This window comes from Rhinolophus sinicus, chromosome 8, assembly GCF_057876585.1.
Source record: "Rhinolophus sinicus isolate RSI-liver-muscle chromosome 8, RSI-T2T, whole genome shotgun sequence".
NCBI classification, from domain to species: domain Eukaryota; kingdom Metazoa; phylum Chordata; class Mammalia; order Chiroptera; family Rhinolophidae; genus Rhinolophus; species Rhinolophus sinicus.
The window spans coordinates 45,589,773-45,606,531 of NC_142508.1; the positions used below are offsets into that span (position 1 = coordinate 45,589,773).

The 16,759-nt window shown below is 40.2% G+C and overlaps 1 protein-coding gene and 1 pseudogene across 1 annotated transcript in view; one reads left to right on the forward strand and one right to left on the reverse strand.

The window, feature by feature from the left end:
* Positions 1-1,867: 1,867 nt before the first annotated feature.
* The window catches only part of LOC148757566 (uncharacterized), a 64,771-nt gene continuing 49,879 nt past the window's right edge, over positions 1,868-16,759 (reverse strand). Inside the window, 5 exon segments of the mRNA XM_088800629.1 lie at positions 1,868-5,594; positions 5,597-7,856; positions 8,549-8,622; positions 14,644-14,739; positions 15,112-15,238. Of these exon segments, the coding sequence (XP_088656755.1) occupies positions 5,554-5,594; positions 5,597-7,856; positions 8,549-8,622; positions 14,644-14,739; positions 15,112-15,238 (2,598 nt within the window). The 3' untranslated portion in view covers positions 1,868-5,553.
* LOC141567671 (small ribosomal subunit protein eS8 pseudogene) lies at positions 12,881-13,694 on the forward strand (annotated as a pseudogene).

The window sequence follows — 16,759 nt, forward strand, 5'->3', positions numbered from 1 at the left end:
TGTGGATCATATGTAATCCTCTTATGTCAGAGAATACATTAGAACATATGTGTACTACTCTATTGAAAATTATCGCACTGGATTAAAACAGGAAACTCACCAAAGTCAGAACAAGTTTTCGTATCTTTCTATCTTAGGTAAAATTATGAACTCTGCCCACGGCCACATGTTAAATGTCTTTCAACTCAGGGACTGTTTACATTCCATGATGTGTTCATAGAATTCTCTCAGGAGGAGTGGGAAGGCCCACCAGGAATACGGGAGAATTCTACCACTTTCTCTGTGGTATTTGCTGTTATCAGTGTTTTTAAATGACAGACACGCTAGAATATATGAAATGGTACTGGACTACAGATTCTCTAGTGACCAGGATTAAAGAAAATGTGACTGTGGGCCGTACCGGAGGCTCAGGTGGTTGGAGCGTTGTGTGTCTAATGCTGAGTTTGCCGGTTTCATTCCACATGGGCCAGTGAGCTCTGCTCTCTACAGATAAGATTGTGAACAGCTCGACCTGGAGCTGGGCTGCTACGAGCAGCCAAAGGACGGCGTGTGCTGCATGCTGCCGTGGGCTACCGTGTGCTGCCATGAGCGGCCGGTGGCCAGCATGAGTGGCTGGCAGCCAGCGAGAGCTGCTGTGAGGTGCCAATGGACAAGTGGCGGCCGACTACCTTAGCTGGGGGTAGCACGAGGCTCATAATCCCATCGTGGGCCAGGGAGCTGTGTCCTACACTAGACTGAGAAACAGCGGCTTGAACTGGAGTGGGGGTGGGAGAAAAGAAAAAAAAGCCGGCCCAGAGGCTCAGGGAGTTGGAGCTCCGTGCTCCTAACTCCGAAGGGTGCCAGTCGGATTCCCACATGGGCTGGTGGACTCTCAACAACAAGGTTGCCAGTTTGATTCCTCGAGTCCCACATGGGATGGTGGGCTCTACCCCCTGCAACTAAGATTCGACACGGCACCTTGAGCTGAGCTCCCACTGAGCTCCCAGATGGCTCAGTCGGTTGGAGCGCGTCCAGCAACCACAAGGTTGCTGGTTCGACTCCCGCAAGGGATGGTGGGCTGTGCCCCCTGCAATTAGCAACAGCAACTGGACCTGGAGCTGAACTGCGCCTTCCACATCTAAGACAGGAAGGACAACTTGAAGCTGAATGGCACCATCCACAGCTATGATTGAAACACCAACCCTAGAGAGGTGGGAGACGCAACCAACTGAAATTCTGATCTGCTATAATCTGCTCAGTGTGGGGAGATCCCAGGGTGTGGCCAAACCTGGACACAACCGCAAAAGGGGTGGACCTGGGTTGTTGAAGTCAGAGTGGTTCCTTGACTTCTCTTGCTTCTGGATTACTTTCAGCTCTGGCATTCCTAAGTCCACCCATAAAAATGTAACTGATAGTGTGTATCATTTTATACTATTTATATTAATTCCATATTTGAAAACATAAAATAATTTATCTACTGTATATACTAGCTGGAGGGCAGTGTCAGTTCAACACGCCTTAGCTACACAAGATGAATACCAAGGCAGCAATATCATAAAGTACTTTACTTCAACTCTCAAAAATACTGCTGTATTATCTTTGTTGCAACCATCATAATACCCCAGTTAATTACCACAATGAGAATACCACAATGTACCATATACAGAGGGTGCCAAGAAAATGTACATGCATTTTAAGAAATGGAAAAAAAATGTATTAAAATAGTAACACTCAATATATACTGATAACAAAAGATGAATACAGGTCATGTGTATACACTTTTTGGCACCCCCGGTATAATTTAGTATATTGTTACATACTACCTTGAATAAGGTGACATAGGTTAATGTTGGTGACAGGATAACACATCATTCATTACACATGGGTGTTAACACAATTATGTTCACTCAGCTTTATTAATGAAAACATATTAAGTCCACATATAGACTAAATAAAGCATTACAAACCCACTGTATGATCACTGGTCAAAATACGCATTACAGGCATTCAAGAAGCACTCCTGTTCTCCAGATATAGTACTTGGGAGCTGTGTTTCCTATGGTTTTCAAGAGGGAGGGTGATTATTTAGGATACATGGATATGCAGTAATTTAACGCACTTAGGGATGAGTTACTTATCATTTTGTCAAATACCTCTGAAGACTTCTTTATTGCAGCCACATGAAATAATATTCATGACTTTTATCTATGGCTACTATGAAGATATATGAGGATTTAAATTAACTGCCACCATTTTGACTTAAAGAGCAAATGGTAAAACTAGACACAATTCAGAATGTTCCTCTGTCTCACATTAAGGCAAAGGACAATGCCCTGAACACTTACTTCACGGTGACTTACATCAACGTTCTAAGCCAACCACAAAGAGCATCTTCGATTAGATTTTCTTCACACATTGTATAGAATACATTGTCCTTCATCTTCCACAGAAAAGTAGGTAAGAGTGAATCCCACATAATATACAAGAGCTCTCAATATCTGTGGCAGCAAAAATCAACCAAAAGATTTCACAAACACATTAGAAATAAAGCCACAGCATGAGTGGTTTTACAGTTGAATCACATTAATATTATCATTTTCACAAAATTTCAAAGAGTATAAAGAATGATACATTGTAAGGAATTATACATGCCCAAACATATATCCTCTTGATGTTTTGAAGCATCCTAACAAGAAAGTTATCTAAGTTTTTAAAAGGGATTATTCTCTAAAACAAGTGTAGTCACACAACAGCCTAGCCAACTGTCCCCCCGTATCTTGCCTTAAGAAAAGAAGAGTCTGTAAGACTGTACCTTTTTGGGACTCTGCTCCATCCTTGTGTTTACACCTTATGTCTGTCTGGTCCCCAAAAGATGGTTTGCAGCCAAAGACGGGTAAGATATCTCACGGGAGATACAACCTAAGCCAGGCGGAACTGAGTGGGGACCCCCAAGGAGCTGCCCTAGAAAAATATGGGAAGGAGCCTTGCCTCCCCTTCCCCCTGCCTGGGAAAAGCTGTTGCCGGCTCTGCCTTTTCTCTTGCACCTGTTTGTGAGAGAAGTCATGAGGACAACAAAGATCAGTTCTCTCCACTTATCTCAACGGAGCTGTTACAATATAAGAGACTTGACCCTGAGAGGGTACATACCTTAGGTAAGACATCACGGGACCTTGTGCTTCGGCTGTTTACAGACAAAGGGTGATTGGAATAAACATTTTTGTTATGATGTATGAGTCTCACAGACCACGTAAGAAACAATGTTACTTTCTTGTGTTTGTATACCTATCAATAAAGACCTTCAGTCGGCCTTATTCTGGGTTCCAGTCCTCAGACTAAGACCCCTGGCCTTCGGAGAGGTTTAACTACAGTAAGTCTCTGTTTGTTTCTTTCTTAAAAACTTAACCCAAGCCGCCCCTTTTCGCATCCTCACTGCCCATGTTGCGCTGGATGAGACAAACAAGTACTCTGATTTAGAGTAATATCTGAAAAATGTCATTGACTTAGTAACTTCTGCTGGGAATTTTGATATTAAGTTTCATTTTCAACGATACAAGATCTGACAATTAAGTTCTCAAACTTTTTGCAATGATGTTGCTAACCTTTTTTATCAGAGGAAGTATTCATTATGAATGTGTACTAATGTGACAAACAGTTGACCAAGTTTACTACTTAGAAGTGGTGAAAAGATTGCGTGAAAGTTCGATGAAAATGACTTGAATTTTTGTTTTGGGGGGGAGGGAAGGGGAAGAGGACTTTTTATTAGGGAACAGTGTGTACTTCCAGGATGTTTTCCAAGTCAAGTTGTTGTCCTTTCAATCGTAGTTGTGGAGGGTGCAGCTCAGGACCAGTCTCCGTTGTTAGTTGCAGGGGGCGCAGCCCACCATCCCTTGTGGAAGTTGAACAGGCAACCCTGTAGTTGAGAGGATGCGCTCCAACCAACTGAGCCATCTGGGAGCTCAGCGGAAGCTCAGGTCAAGGTTCCGTGTTCAATCTTAGTTGTAGGGGACAGAGCCCACCATCCCTTGTGGGAGTCGAGGAGTTGAACTGGTGACCTTGTGGTTGAGAGCCCACTGGCCCATGTGGGAATCGAACTGGCGCCTTCGGTGTTAGGAGCACGGAGCTCCAACCACCTGAGCCACCATGCCGGCCCCACGACATGAATTTTTTTGCCACCAATTCAGGGCTCTTGCAACACGAGGCACTGTCTGTGAGGGAGTTTTTAGCTAGTAAACAAATAACTGTATTGGAACACCATCTGTAGTCACCTGATCTGGCTGCCAATGACTTCTTTCTTTACCTGAAGATAAAGGAAATACTGAAAGGAAGATATTTTGATGACATTCAGGACATCAAGGGTAGTACGACGACAGCTCTAATGGCCATTCCAGAAAGACTTCCAAAATTGCTTTGAAGGGTGGACTAGGAGTTGCTATCGGTGCATATCTTCCCAAGGGGAGTACTTCAAAGGTGACCATCGTAATATTGAGCAATGAGGAATGTAGCACTTTTTCTAAGATGAGCTCACAAACTTAATACTACGACCTTGTATACTTCCACATATTTTTACATCTTTAAAGTCACTTTCATGCATGAATTCTGTGCGGATTCTGGAAGTGCTTATTTTGTTCAGAGGTGTTTCAACATTTATTACAAATATACAATGACTCTCCAGTATGCCTTCTCTGATATTGCATAAGGCTGTATGTCCAGCTCCAGCGTTTGCCCCATTCTTTAGATTTAAGGTTTTAGCCACTATGAATTCTTACCTGTCAATTAAGAGGCAGATACTGAGTATCAGGTTTGGCAAATTCTTTACATTGTAAGGCTTCCCTTCAGTATGAACTGTTTGACATTGAGTGATGCCTCAGCAATAATTAAAAGGTTTGCAACATTATTTATATTTGTATTGTTTTTCTCCGACATGAGTTCTCTGAAATTCAGTATTTAACCTTTTCTCTACACTTGTGAGGCTTTTCTCTTGTATGAATTCTCTCATATTTAATGTGACTTAAGCATTAGTTTTTGCCACATTCTTTACATCTGTATTGTTTGTCTCGAGTATAAATGACCAGATTTGAGTAAGGCTTGAGACTAAAGGTTTTGCCATAGTATCTCCCTCGGTAAGGCTTCTTTCCAGTTTGAACTGACTAATGTAAAGTAAGATGTGAATGCTGATTATACGCTTTGAAATATGAGGTGCATTAATAGGCTTCTCTCCTGTATGAATTCTCTGATGTTGAGTAGTAAGGATTGAACACTGGGTAAAGGCTTTGCCACACTTTCTACGTGTGTGAGACTTCACACCAGTATGAATTCTGATATTGAATAAATTTTAAGCACTGTTTCAAAAGTTTGCCACACTCTCTTCATTTATAAGGCTTCTCTCTGGTATGAACTTTATGATGTAATGTAAGGCTTCACCATATTCCTTATCTGTAAGTTTCTAATCAGTTTGAAATCTCTTGATGTTGAGTAACTTTTGAGTTCTGGGTAAAGGCTTTGTCACATCCTCTATATTTATAAGGCTTCTCTCCAGTATGAATTCTCTGATGTTGAGTAAGATGAGAACGCCCCTTAAAGGCTTTGCCACATTCTGTACATTTGTAAGGTTTCTCGCCAATATGAATTGTCTGATGTTGAATAAGATGTGAACGACCCTTAAAGGCTTTGCCACATTCTGTACATTTGTAAGGCTGCTCTCCAGTATGAATTCTCTGATGTTGAGTAAGATCAGAACGCCCCTTAAAGGCTTTACCGCACTCCATACACTTGTAAGGTTTCTCGCCAGTATGAATTCTCTGATGTCGAGTAAGTTGAGAACGCCCATTAAAGGCTTTGCCACATTCTGTACATTTGTAAGGCTTCTCTCCAGTATGAATTCTCTGATGTTCAGTAAAATGAAAACGCTGCGTAAAGGCTTTGCCACATTCTGTACATTTGTATAGCTTCTCTCCAGTATGAATTCTCTGATGTAGAATATGGTACGAACGCTGCTTAAAGGTTTTGCCACATTCTGTACATTTGTAAGGCTGCTCTCCAGTATGATTTCTCTGATGTCGAGTAAGTTGAGAACGCCACTTATAGGCTTTGCCACATTCTGTACATTTGTAAGGCTTCTCTCTAGTATGAATTCTCTGATGTGAAGTAACACTTGAATACCGGCTAAAGGCTTTACCGCACTCCATACACTTGTAAGGTTTCTCGCCAGTATGAATTCTCTGATGTCGAATAAGATGACAACGCCGCTTAAAGGCTTGGTCACATTCTGTACATTTGTAAGGCTTCTCTCCAGTATGAATCCTCTGATGTAGAATACGGTATGATGGCCACTTAAAGGTTTTGCCACATTCTCTACATTTGTAAGGCTTCTCTCCAGTATGAATTCTTTGATGTAGAATATAGTATGAACGCTGTTTAAAGGCTTTGCCACATTCTGTACATTTGTAAGGCTTCTCTCCAGTATGAATTCTCTGATGTGAAGTAACACTTTCATACCGGCTAAAGGCTTTACCGCACTCCATACACTTGTAAGGTTTCTCGCCAGTATGAATTGTCTGATGTTCAATAAGATGTGAACGACCCTGAAACGCTTTGCCACATTCTGTACATTTGTAAGGCTTCTCTCCAGTATGAATTCTCTGATGTTGAGTAAGCTTTGAACACTGGTAGAAGGGTTTGCCACATTCTGTACACTTGTAAGGCTTCTCTCCAGTATGAATTCTCTGATGTTGAGTAAGACTTGAAGAATGGTTAAAGGCTTTGCCACATTCTCTACATTTGTAAGGCTTCTCTCCAGTATGAATTCTCTGATGTGAAGTAACACTTGCATAGCAGCTAAAGGCTTTGCCGCATTGTGTACATTTGTAAGGCTTCTCTCCAGTATGAATTCTCTGATGTTGAGTAAGCTTTGAACACTGGTTAAAGGCTTTGCCACATTCTCTACATTTGTAAGGCTTCTCTCCAGTATGAATTCTCTGATGTGAAGTAACATTTGAATACTGGCTAAAGGCTTTACCGCACTCCAGACACTTGTAAGGTTTCTCGCCAGTATGAATTCTCTGATGTCGAATAAGATTAGAACGCCCCTTAAAAGCTTTGCCACATTCTGTACATTTGTAAGGCTTCTCTCCAGTATGAATACTCTGATGTCGAATAAGATGAGAATGCTGCTTAAAGGCTTTGTCACATTCTCTACATTTGTAAGGCTTCTCTCCAGTATGAATCCTCTGATGTAGAATATAATATGAGCGCCACTTAAAGGTTTTGCCACAGTCTCTACATTTGTAAGGCTTATCTCCAGTATGAATTCTCTGATGTTGAATAAGATTAGAACGCCACTTAAAGGCTTTGCCACATTCTCTACATTTGTAAGGCTTCTCTCCAGTATGAATTCTCTGATGTTCAGTAAGATGAGAACGCCGCTTAAAGGCTTTTCCACATTCTCTACATTTGTAAGGATTCTCTCCAGTATGCATTTTCTGATGTTGAGTAAGACGTGAAGAATGGTTAAAGGCTTTGTCACATTCTCCACATTTGTAAGGTTTCTCACCAGTATGAATTCTCTTATGGGTACGTCGGTTCAATAATTGACTTAACACTCTTACACACTGATTATATTTATAAGGTTCGTCCCCAGTATCAATATTCTGAAGATTTAAAGTTCGGTTCAAAGATTTGGTCGGTTCACTGCATTTGTCTGTCATCTCTACAGTTTGAACATTCTGATATATAATATTTGAGCTTTCATTAAAGACTGTCCGGCATTTATCATGGTTCAGTGGAAGATGAGTTCTGTGATGGTCATCAGGATTTGACCTGTGGTTAATGTTCTCCGAAGATTCAGGGCACTGAAAACTTAACTCTCCATTATATGTACTCTGGTAATGAATGAAAATAGAAAAAGCCTTTAGTGAGGGCTCTCATTTAATTATACATGTAAACTTGTTCCCTATTAAACAATCTGATACTTATTAAACCACGACGGTTGTATATAGACCCTCCAAGGTTATGAAAATTCCAGACTGTCAAATAAGAAGGAATTATGACTTTACGGAATAATGAATCCTTGGTTAAGGGATTTTCAAATTCATCACATTTAGGATTGCTGTTACTTTGAAATATTATTTTAAGAAACGTCTGATTAAATTTATCCAATACACGGACCCTGACAGGTTTGGCAGGCCTTAGAATATCTAGCACAGCTGATTATTTGTATTCATCAAATCTGGGAGCTCTGCCTGTTTCTTAAATACCCAACACATTAAAAGATTCAAATGATAATTTGCACTATGAACTACACTTTTCAGAGAATATGTGCTTTTAAAAAACTGTTTTCAGTCTTTATGTTCCAATATCCCATGTTCTACAAATGTAAATGACTTAAAGTGGGAGTTTCCCCAATATGTTTTATACCCTTGATCTCTTCTGACAACAAGGATTTCATTAAGAGTACTTACCTCAGTTTGCTTCTGTCTATCATAACAGCCTTTTTGCCCTTCACACTCCCCCTCACATTCCCGGACTTTCTTAAGTGTAAATTCCCAGGGCTGCGACACTTTCCAAATCTTACCAGGAGCATTTTGTGGAATGAATCTTCTAGGCCTGGCTGTGGCAACAAATCCTGGGTTTCTTGAGAAGACATAGCTGAAAGATAACAAGTTATCACACTTACTACACTCAGGTGAATCTACTTAAATTCTAACGTACAGAATTAATGCTGATCAGAGGTCTTAAGCAAGATGGCGGAAGGAAGCACCAAAACTTTACTCTTCCATGGAGATGTGAACAATTATAGACACAATTACCAAGAATTACTGACCCAGCTGCCTTTTCAAGTACACCAGAAGCCAGGTCAGAGATCACGGCACCCCAGAAAAGCACAAAATGAGAGAGAGTCACATCAATGACGGAAGAAACATTGCTTACATTTGCTCACCCTATAAAATGATTGTGGGAAAACTCTCAATTCCCAGTTTCTTCTCCTGAGAGAAATAAAGGTGTCTATTTTGTATCTAATGATCTGATATTTTGGCAGCTGCCCGAGGGACTTGTTTCTGTTTTGTATGGCAGAGATCGCTAAGGAAATGGTAGTACACTGTGAATGCGTTCTGGCTAAGAAAAAAAAAATTAGTCATTGTTCAACCACCAGCTCAACTGCTGTAGTGAGGACAGACACCAGGGATAAAAAAAGATCACGGGCTCTAAAGAAGAAACTGAACATTTAAAACTGGAAAATTACATATAGAAAACACAGAGAACAAACATCCGCAGCAGAGGTTTGGCACCCCTTAGAATTTCAAGCACAGCTGATACTTATTTGTGTTCCCGACACAAAGAAAGTTCACAAAGCCTGGGAACTATAGCTGTTTCTTAAACACCCTAATCGCAAAACAAGGTCACGAGGCATACAGAGAAACAGAAACACATGGTCCAGAGGAATAAAATGAATCTCCAGAAAGTGACCCTAAATTAATACAGATCCATTGATTACCTGACATAGATTTGAAAATAAATATCTTAAAGGAGGCTCAATTGGGAAAAAGAGAGGACACGTAGACAACTAAATATCAGGAAAACTTGGCAAGACCAAAATGAAACTGCAAAGAGACAGAAAGTACAGAAAAAGAACCACAAAGATTGGCAGCTGGAGAATACAATGCCTGAATTTTAAAATACAAAGAATCACCAACAGACTTGATCAAGCACAATAAAGGGTCAGACAATTCAAACACAGTTCATTTTAAATTGTGGGCTTAGGGAAGCAAAGAAATGTCAAAAAGTCAGTATAGCCTAAGGGACTCATGGGATATCAAGAGGACCAATACACACATTAATGGACACCATAAGGAGAGGAGACTGAAAAGGGGCAGACAGCTTATATGAAAGATGGCTTAAAATTCCCCCCTTTGAAGAAACAGAAATACAAACTTAAGCAGCTCACTGAATTCTAAGTAGGATGAATGTAAAAATACCAACAGATACATTACAATCAAACATTCGTGAATCACAGACAGAAACTAAATTTTGAAAGCAACAAAGAAAAAGCAACTTGTCATGCGAAAGACAGCTGCTCTAAGATTATCATTGGGTTTCTGTGCAGAAATCTTGTAGGAAGAAGAGTATCAAATAAAATATTAAAAGGGCTTAAAGACTAAAACTATCAACCAAGAATACTACATCTGGCAAAACTGTCTTTCAACAATGGAGAAATAAAGACTTTCCCAGATGAAAAACCCCGAGAAGTTTCTTACTGTTACAACTGCCCTAAGAAAAATGCTAACGAAAGTCTTTGTAGAGGAAACAAAAGGATTCTAAACAAAGAAAACCATACGACAATGTAAAGCTCTCTACTAAATATAAATGTGTACACAAAAATAGAAACCTATAGTATAATAAACACAGATCACTTTTATTTCTCCTGTCGAATTTTTAAAAATACAAGCAATAAAATCTTCAATCAACGTTCTAAGATACACCACAAAAAAGATACAACATGACAGCAATAATTAATGTAAGTCCATACAGGGATGGATAAAGTAATAGTTAAGTTTTAGCATTAGACAGAGATTAAAATAGAGCATTATAACTTAAAATATTGTAAGTAACCCTCATTATAACCACACACAGAAAAAGTAAAATATCTGTTGACAGATGACAAAATTTTATACTAGACAACCCTAAAGAATCCACGTTGACAAACACTCACACACACAATCCAAAGAAATGTTGCAAAATGCAGGATAAAATATCAACACACAAAAATGAGTTTTGTTTTTCTCACAGATTTGATATGTGTGTAAATATTTCATTCTAAGTTCTTTATGACAGATATACAGGAAACATAGGTCTGTTTCTGATGAGTGGTCCTTGTGTGCACTTACCTGCTATCTGCCTGGTAAATTTGCACCTGGTACCCTCAAGGCAGTCAACAGCCTAAGCATAGGCTGAAAACACACACGTGTGAACTCGTGCTCATGCCACTTTGGGAACAAGCCTGCATTCCTCTTCCAGGTCTAACCCTGTGTGACAGCTGTTTTAGAGCTACTAATTGGAATTAGGAAATGCAATTGGTCACATTTCCCTGAAGTCCATTTCTTTTTAGTAACATTGTGCTTAGGGAAAACCAAAATGGAATCCAAAAGTTTAATGCATCCTTGGCTTTTCAGCAAGAGAAGCAGCTTCTTATAAACTGAGTGTTTATAAGGACTAAACACACATACCAAATTTAAGTAATTTTACTTTGACCCTGAAATTATACCACGCTGCTATAATCTAGTGTTGGAAATGGTGTGTCAGCCATTTATAGCTACTCAATAAAGTGAGGACATTGTTTCTACAGTTCTTTCAGGTGATGAAAAAAAACAAGTGAATTTTTAAAAAAACTTGATCAAATAGACTGTGAAGAAGCTCTATGACACTGACATGGCCGAGGTCAAACAAACAGCCTGATCAGGCCTGATGGAGACAAGGCATGTGTTCGACTGGCTCCTGACTGATGTTTTGAATGTTGACAACAAAATTGGGATCATCTAAACTGAATCAATCTGGCTAGTTCTATATATAAAAATTTTTCACTGTAAAAATAAATAAATAAATAAACAAAGAAATAAATAAAATTGAAGACACAAGTAAATAGAAAGATATTCCATGTTCATGGATGGAATCAAGATACTTAATAGGGCCATATTACCAAAAGCAATATACAGATTTAATGCCATCCCTAACAAAATCTCAACGGCATTTTTTCAAGAAATAGAACCAAAAAATTCATCAGATTTCTATGGTATCACAAGAGACCCCAAATGGACAAAGCAAGCCTGAGACAAAAACAACAAGACTGGAGGTATCACACTCCTGACTTCAATTTACAATACAAAGCATAATAATAAAAACAGCATGGTATTGGCACAAAAACACACAGACCACTGGACTGGAGTTGAAAACTCAGACACAAACCCACATACATAGGGGCAGATAATTTTCAACAAAGAAACCAGAAACATACAATGGAAGAAAAGGTGCTGGGAAAATTGCAAAGCCACGTGCAAAAGAATGAAACTACACTGCTTTCTGTCACCATCTAACAAAATTAATTCAAAATGGATCAAAGACCTAAAAATAAGACCTGAAAAAATCAATTGTATAGAAGAAAGCATAGGTATTAAATATATGGACCTTGGGTTCAGAGAGGATTTTATGAATTTGACCTCAAAGCCAAGGGAAGTAAAGGCACAAATAAATGAATGGCACGATAACAAACTAAAAAAAGCTTCTACACAGCAAAAGAAACTATCAACAAAACAGAGGCAACCAACTGAATGGGAGAAGATATTTGCAAACAACATCTCCGATATGGGGCTAATATCCAAAATATATAAAGAACGCATACAACTTGACAACAAAAAACAAACAATCCAATTAAAAAATGGGCAGAGGACCTGAACAGACACTTCTCCCAAGAAACATATGAAAAAATGTATGAAAAAATTTTCATACGGCCAAGAAACGTATGAAAAAATGCTCAATTTCACTAGCGATTACGGAAATGCAAATCAAAACCACAATGATGTATCACCTCACACCTGTTAGAGTGGCTATCATCAGCAAGACAAGTAATAACAAGTGTTGGAGAGGCTGTGGGGCAAAAAGAATCCTCACACACTGTTGATGGGAATGTAATTTGGTACAGCCCCTACAGAAAACAGTACGGAGATTCCTCAAAAAATTCAGAACGGAATCACCATACAACCCAAAAATCCCTCTTCTGGGCATCGACCCCCAAATTCTGAAAACATTTATCCATAAAGATATACGTACCCCTATGTTCACTGAAGCATTATTCATAATGGCCAAGACATGGAAACAACCAAAGTGTCCTTCAAAATATGACTGGATAACGAAGATGTGGGCTCTTTCCAATTGGCACCGAGACGTGGACATCTCTTGGAACAACTGGCACAAGCGCCTCAAGACCAGGGACAAGAGAAAGTCCTACTACAAGAACGAAAAATATGAGCTGGGACACCCTGCTGCCAACACTAAGATAGGCCCCTGCCACATACACACAGTCCATGTGTGTGGAGGCAACGAGGCACATTGAAGATGGATGAGAGGAACTGCTCCTGGGGATCTGAGTGTTGTACATACAAAACAAGGATTACTGACATTGTCTACAATGCATCCAACAATGAACTTGTCTGCACCAAGACCCTCGTAAAGAACTGCATCGTGCTCACTGACAGCACAGTGTACCGAGAGTGTCATGAGTCGCACTATGCACTACCCCTGGGCCGCAAGGGAGCCCACTGACTCCTGAGGAGGAAGAGATTTTAAACAAAAAATGATCAAATAAAATTCAGAAGAAATATGATGAAAGGAAAAAGAATGCCAAAATCAGCAGCCTTCTAGAGGAGCAGTTCCAGCAGGGCAAGCTTCTTGCATGCATTGTTTCAAGACCGGGCCAGCATGGCCCGGCAGATGGCTATGTGCTAGAGGGCAAGGAGCTGGAGTTCTATCTGAGGAAAACCAAGGCCCGGAAATGCAAAGAAATCATCCTCCCTCCTAGCTTAGTCCACGTAATAAAGGTGTTTTGTGTTCTGGAAAGAAAAAAAAGAAAAAAGATGTGGTACCTATTCACAATGGAATGCTACTCAGACAGAGAAATACTGCCATTTGCGAAAACATGTATAGATCTTGAGATTATCATGCTAAACTAAAGAACTTAAGAGAGAAAAAGTGAAGAACAACATGACTTGATTCATGTGGGATATACAACTGAAAGCAACAAACAAGACAAACAAAGAAATAAAAACTCGTGGACACAGACAATAGTTTAGTGGTTTCCAGAGGGAGAGGGAGGGGGTGTTAGAAGAGGGAAAAGGGGGTCAAATATATGGTGATGGAAGGAGAACTGACTCTGGATGGTGAATATACAATGCAATGCATAGATGATATATTATAGAATTCTACTCTTGAAACCTATATAATTTTATTAACCAATGTCATCTCAAAAATTTAGTAAGAAAAATAATCCTATGAGGTAAATAGAAACATGAAATTGTTACAACATTGAGGAATTCAGGCATATAGACTTCAAATTCCTAACGCTGCTTCACACAAAGCAAAAGGACATTTTCAAGTGAAACACAGAATTCGACTTTCTCATTTAAACGAGATGCATTGCGCTGTGATGACATTCCTGAGTCTGTGCTTTGTAAGGTCAAGATTGAAGCCTCTATAGGATTAGAAATTATACAGCAGAACGTATGACATTCGTCCCCACTGTTCCAGGGAATTCTGAACCAACTTCCAGTATTTCAACCACTTCCATCAAAACTGATAACACGATAAAAAATCGGAACATAAACTGTAGCTTAACAGATTTCCTCAGCAATTTTCATAGACATTCCCAGGCCTGCAAGCAATGGAAGAGTTATCTGTATCATGCCGGCCCACACAGCCGAAGGGGAAGACTTTGCCTTTCACTGCCAATGTGATGTGAGCAGAAGGAAAATCCTTAGGGGACAGAACAACAGAAATAAACCTGGCCTTCTCAAAACTCATTTTCATCGAAGGTCTTCTCAAACCATAATTTAAGGTCTGTTTTCCTGTGTGACTTTTGGAACCTCTCACCTGTCGTCATGCGCTTCCTTCATTCCCACATACCTGGGTGGATGGATGTTGTCTTTTTTCTCTTCAAATTCCAGGGCTTCTTCATTTTCTCTAAAAAGGTGAGCAGGTCTTCTTTAAAGACTACACGTCCTGTTTATCAGAAAAGGGAACATGGCTTGTGATGGAGGTTTTCCAATTTCCAATCTAGTATTGTGCTCAAATGAGAAGAGAGGACACTGTAGAATATTAGACTGTTCCAGGAAATGATTTCCCACAACATTGTTTTCTGACAGCACCATTACTATACTAGAAAACATTTAAAGTAGTTCCGATCCTGAGTTCCACTTCGAAGTACTTCAGGAAACCTTTCTTTCCTACACCAGCAAACCCGCAATTTGTTCCTTGAGAGCAGGGCTCTGTAACTCTACCATACAAAGGAGAAGCCCCCAGGAGACATTCTACTGATGAAGGAAATAAAACTACTTCGGCGGAGTAGGACCTCTGGAAGAAAGTCATCCTCACCCAGGGAGACCAGGTTCCTATAGCTCTCCAACATCACATCCATGTACAGTTTCCGCTGAGCTGGGTCCAGGCACTCCCACTCCTCCTGAGAGAATTCTATGAACACATCCCTGAAGGTCAACAGTTCCTGAAACAAGACACATTTACCGAGAGGTTATAGACAGAGTTGATAATGTGACAAAACATGAGAACAGAGACTTAAGAGAAATGGATTTGACCTAGGAGAGGATCCTGAAATAGCCAATAAGATCATTTTTGACCGTAATATTCCCTAATGTGTTTTCTAACTCTGAGATAAGACGATGACGTATGATCCACCAAACCACTGTAGATACTTTATTTTTCTGAAAGATAAATTGTAAAAATTAAGGCATTAACTCAGGTATATCTAGCTGTGAGTATTGTTATTTGTATCATAAAAGATAAAAGATGTCTTTATCTCAGGTAGAGAAGTCATTGTGTTCAAATGAAGGGTAAATTACTTCTCAAATTTTAATGTGTGTACCAACAGACTGGAAATTTGGTAAAAATGCAGATACTGATTCAGGACTTCTGGGGTGGGGTAGGATTTTCCACATTTTTAACACTCTCACATTTAAATAGTGATGCCAACGTCTCCAGTCCGTGAACCACATTTTTAAATATCACAGAGGAGAAAAACAGAGGGACCTTTTCACACAGGATGCGAAACCAAAACAATTTAATGGAATTTACAGGTCTCATGGAACAGTAGGCATAGCGAGTACAATCTTTTTTGAAATTTTAATATATGGCGGTCAAGATGGTGGAGTACGAAAACTCTGTGCTTGCCACCTCCTACAACCACAACAGAATTACAACTAAACTACAGAACAACACCGTTGAGAACTCCGTGAAAACGGGCTAAACAGAAATCCCACAACTAAGGATATGAAAAAGAAGCCACATCAAGACTGGTACAATGGAGGAGATGTATAATGGGCTGGTCCCATACCCACGCATGGTGGTTAAGAATAAGGTGGAATACCTCAGTGTGGAGGACCCCATGAGGAGAGAGGTCCCAGACCCACACCAGACTTCACAGCCCAGGAATCCAGTACTGACAAGAGAAATCCCCATAACTTCTGGTTGTGAAACACAGTGGGGATTGTGACTGAGAGAGACAGAGGGCTGCTGAAGTCCCAGGCCGTCCTCTTAAAGGGCCCGCGCGGGCACTTACACACTGATGGACTCACACATTCTGAGCTCTAGCACTGGGGCAGCAGATCGAAAGGTACCTGGGACATACAGGGAGGAAATGTAATGTCCAGCTTCAGGTAAGGTCAGAATGATAGAGGATGCCACTGTTCCTTTGTTGAGCCCATGCCCCATACAGAGGGCACGTGGACACCATTGTTCGTAGGTAGAGACTGCTATTGTTCTTTTGTTCAGCCTCCTCCAAGCACACAGACCGCAGGCATGGGCACTGGACAAGTCTGTATCTCCATCAACCGGGCTAACACGTTCACCCCACCCTGTTGATTCCAAGACCACACCCCACCCTACCTGTTGGCCCACCCCAGGGGCTTCCAGTGGCTTTTTCCATATAAACTGCCCCGTCACAACTTGTGCGGAGGACTTTCCTAAATTCTCTCAAAGGTTCACTCCGTATGCCCTGTATTTCCCCCTA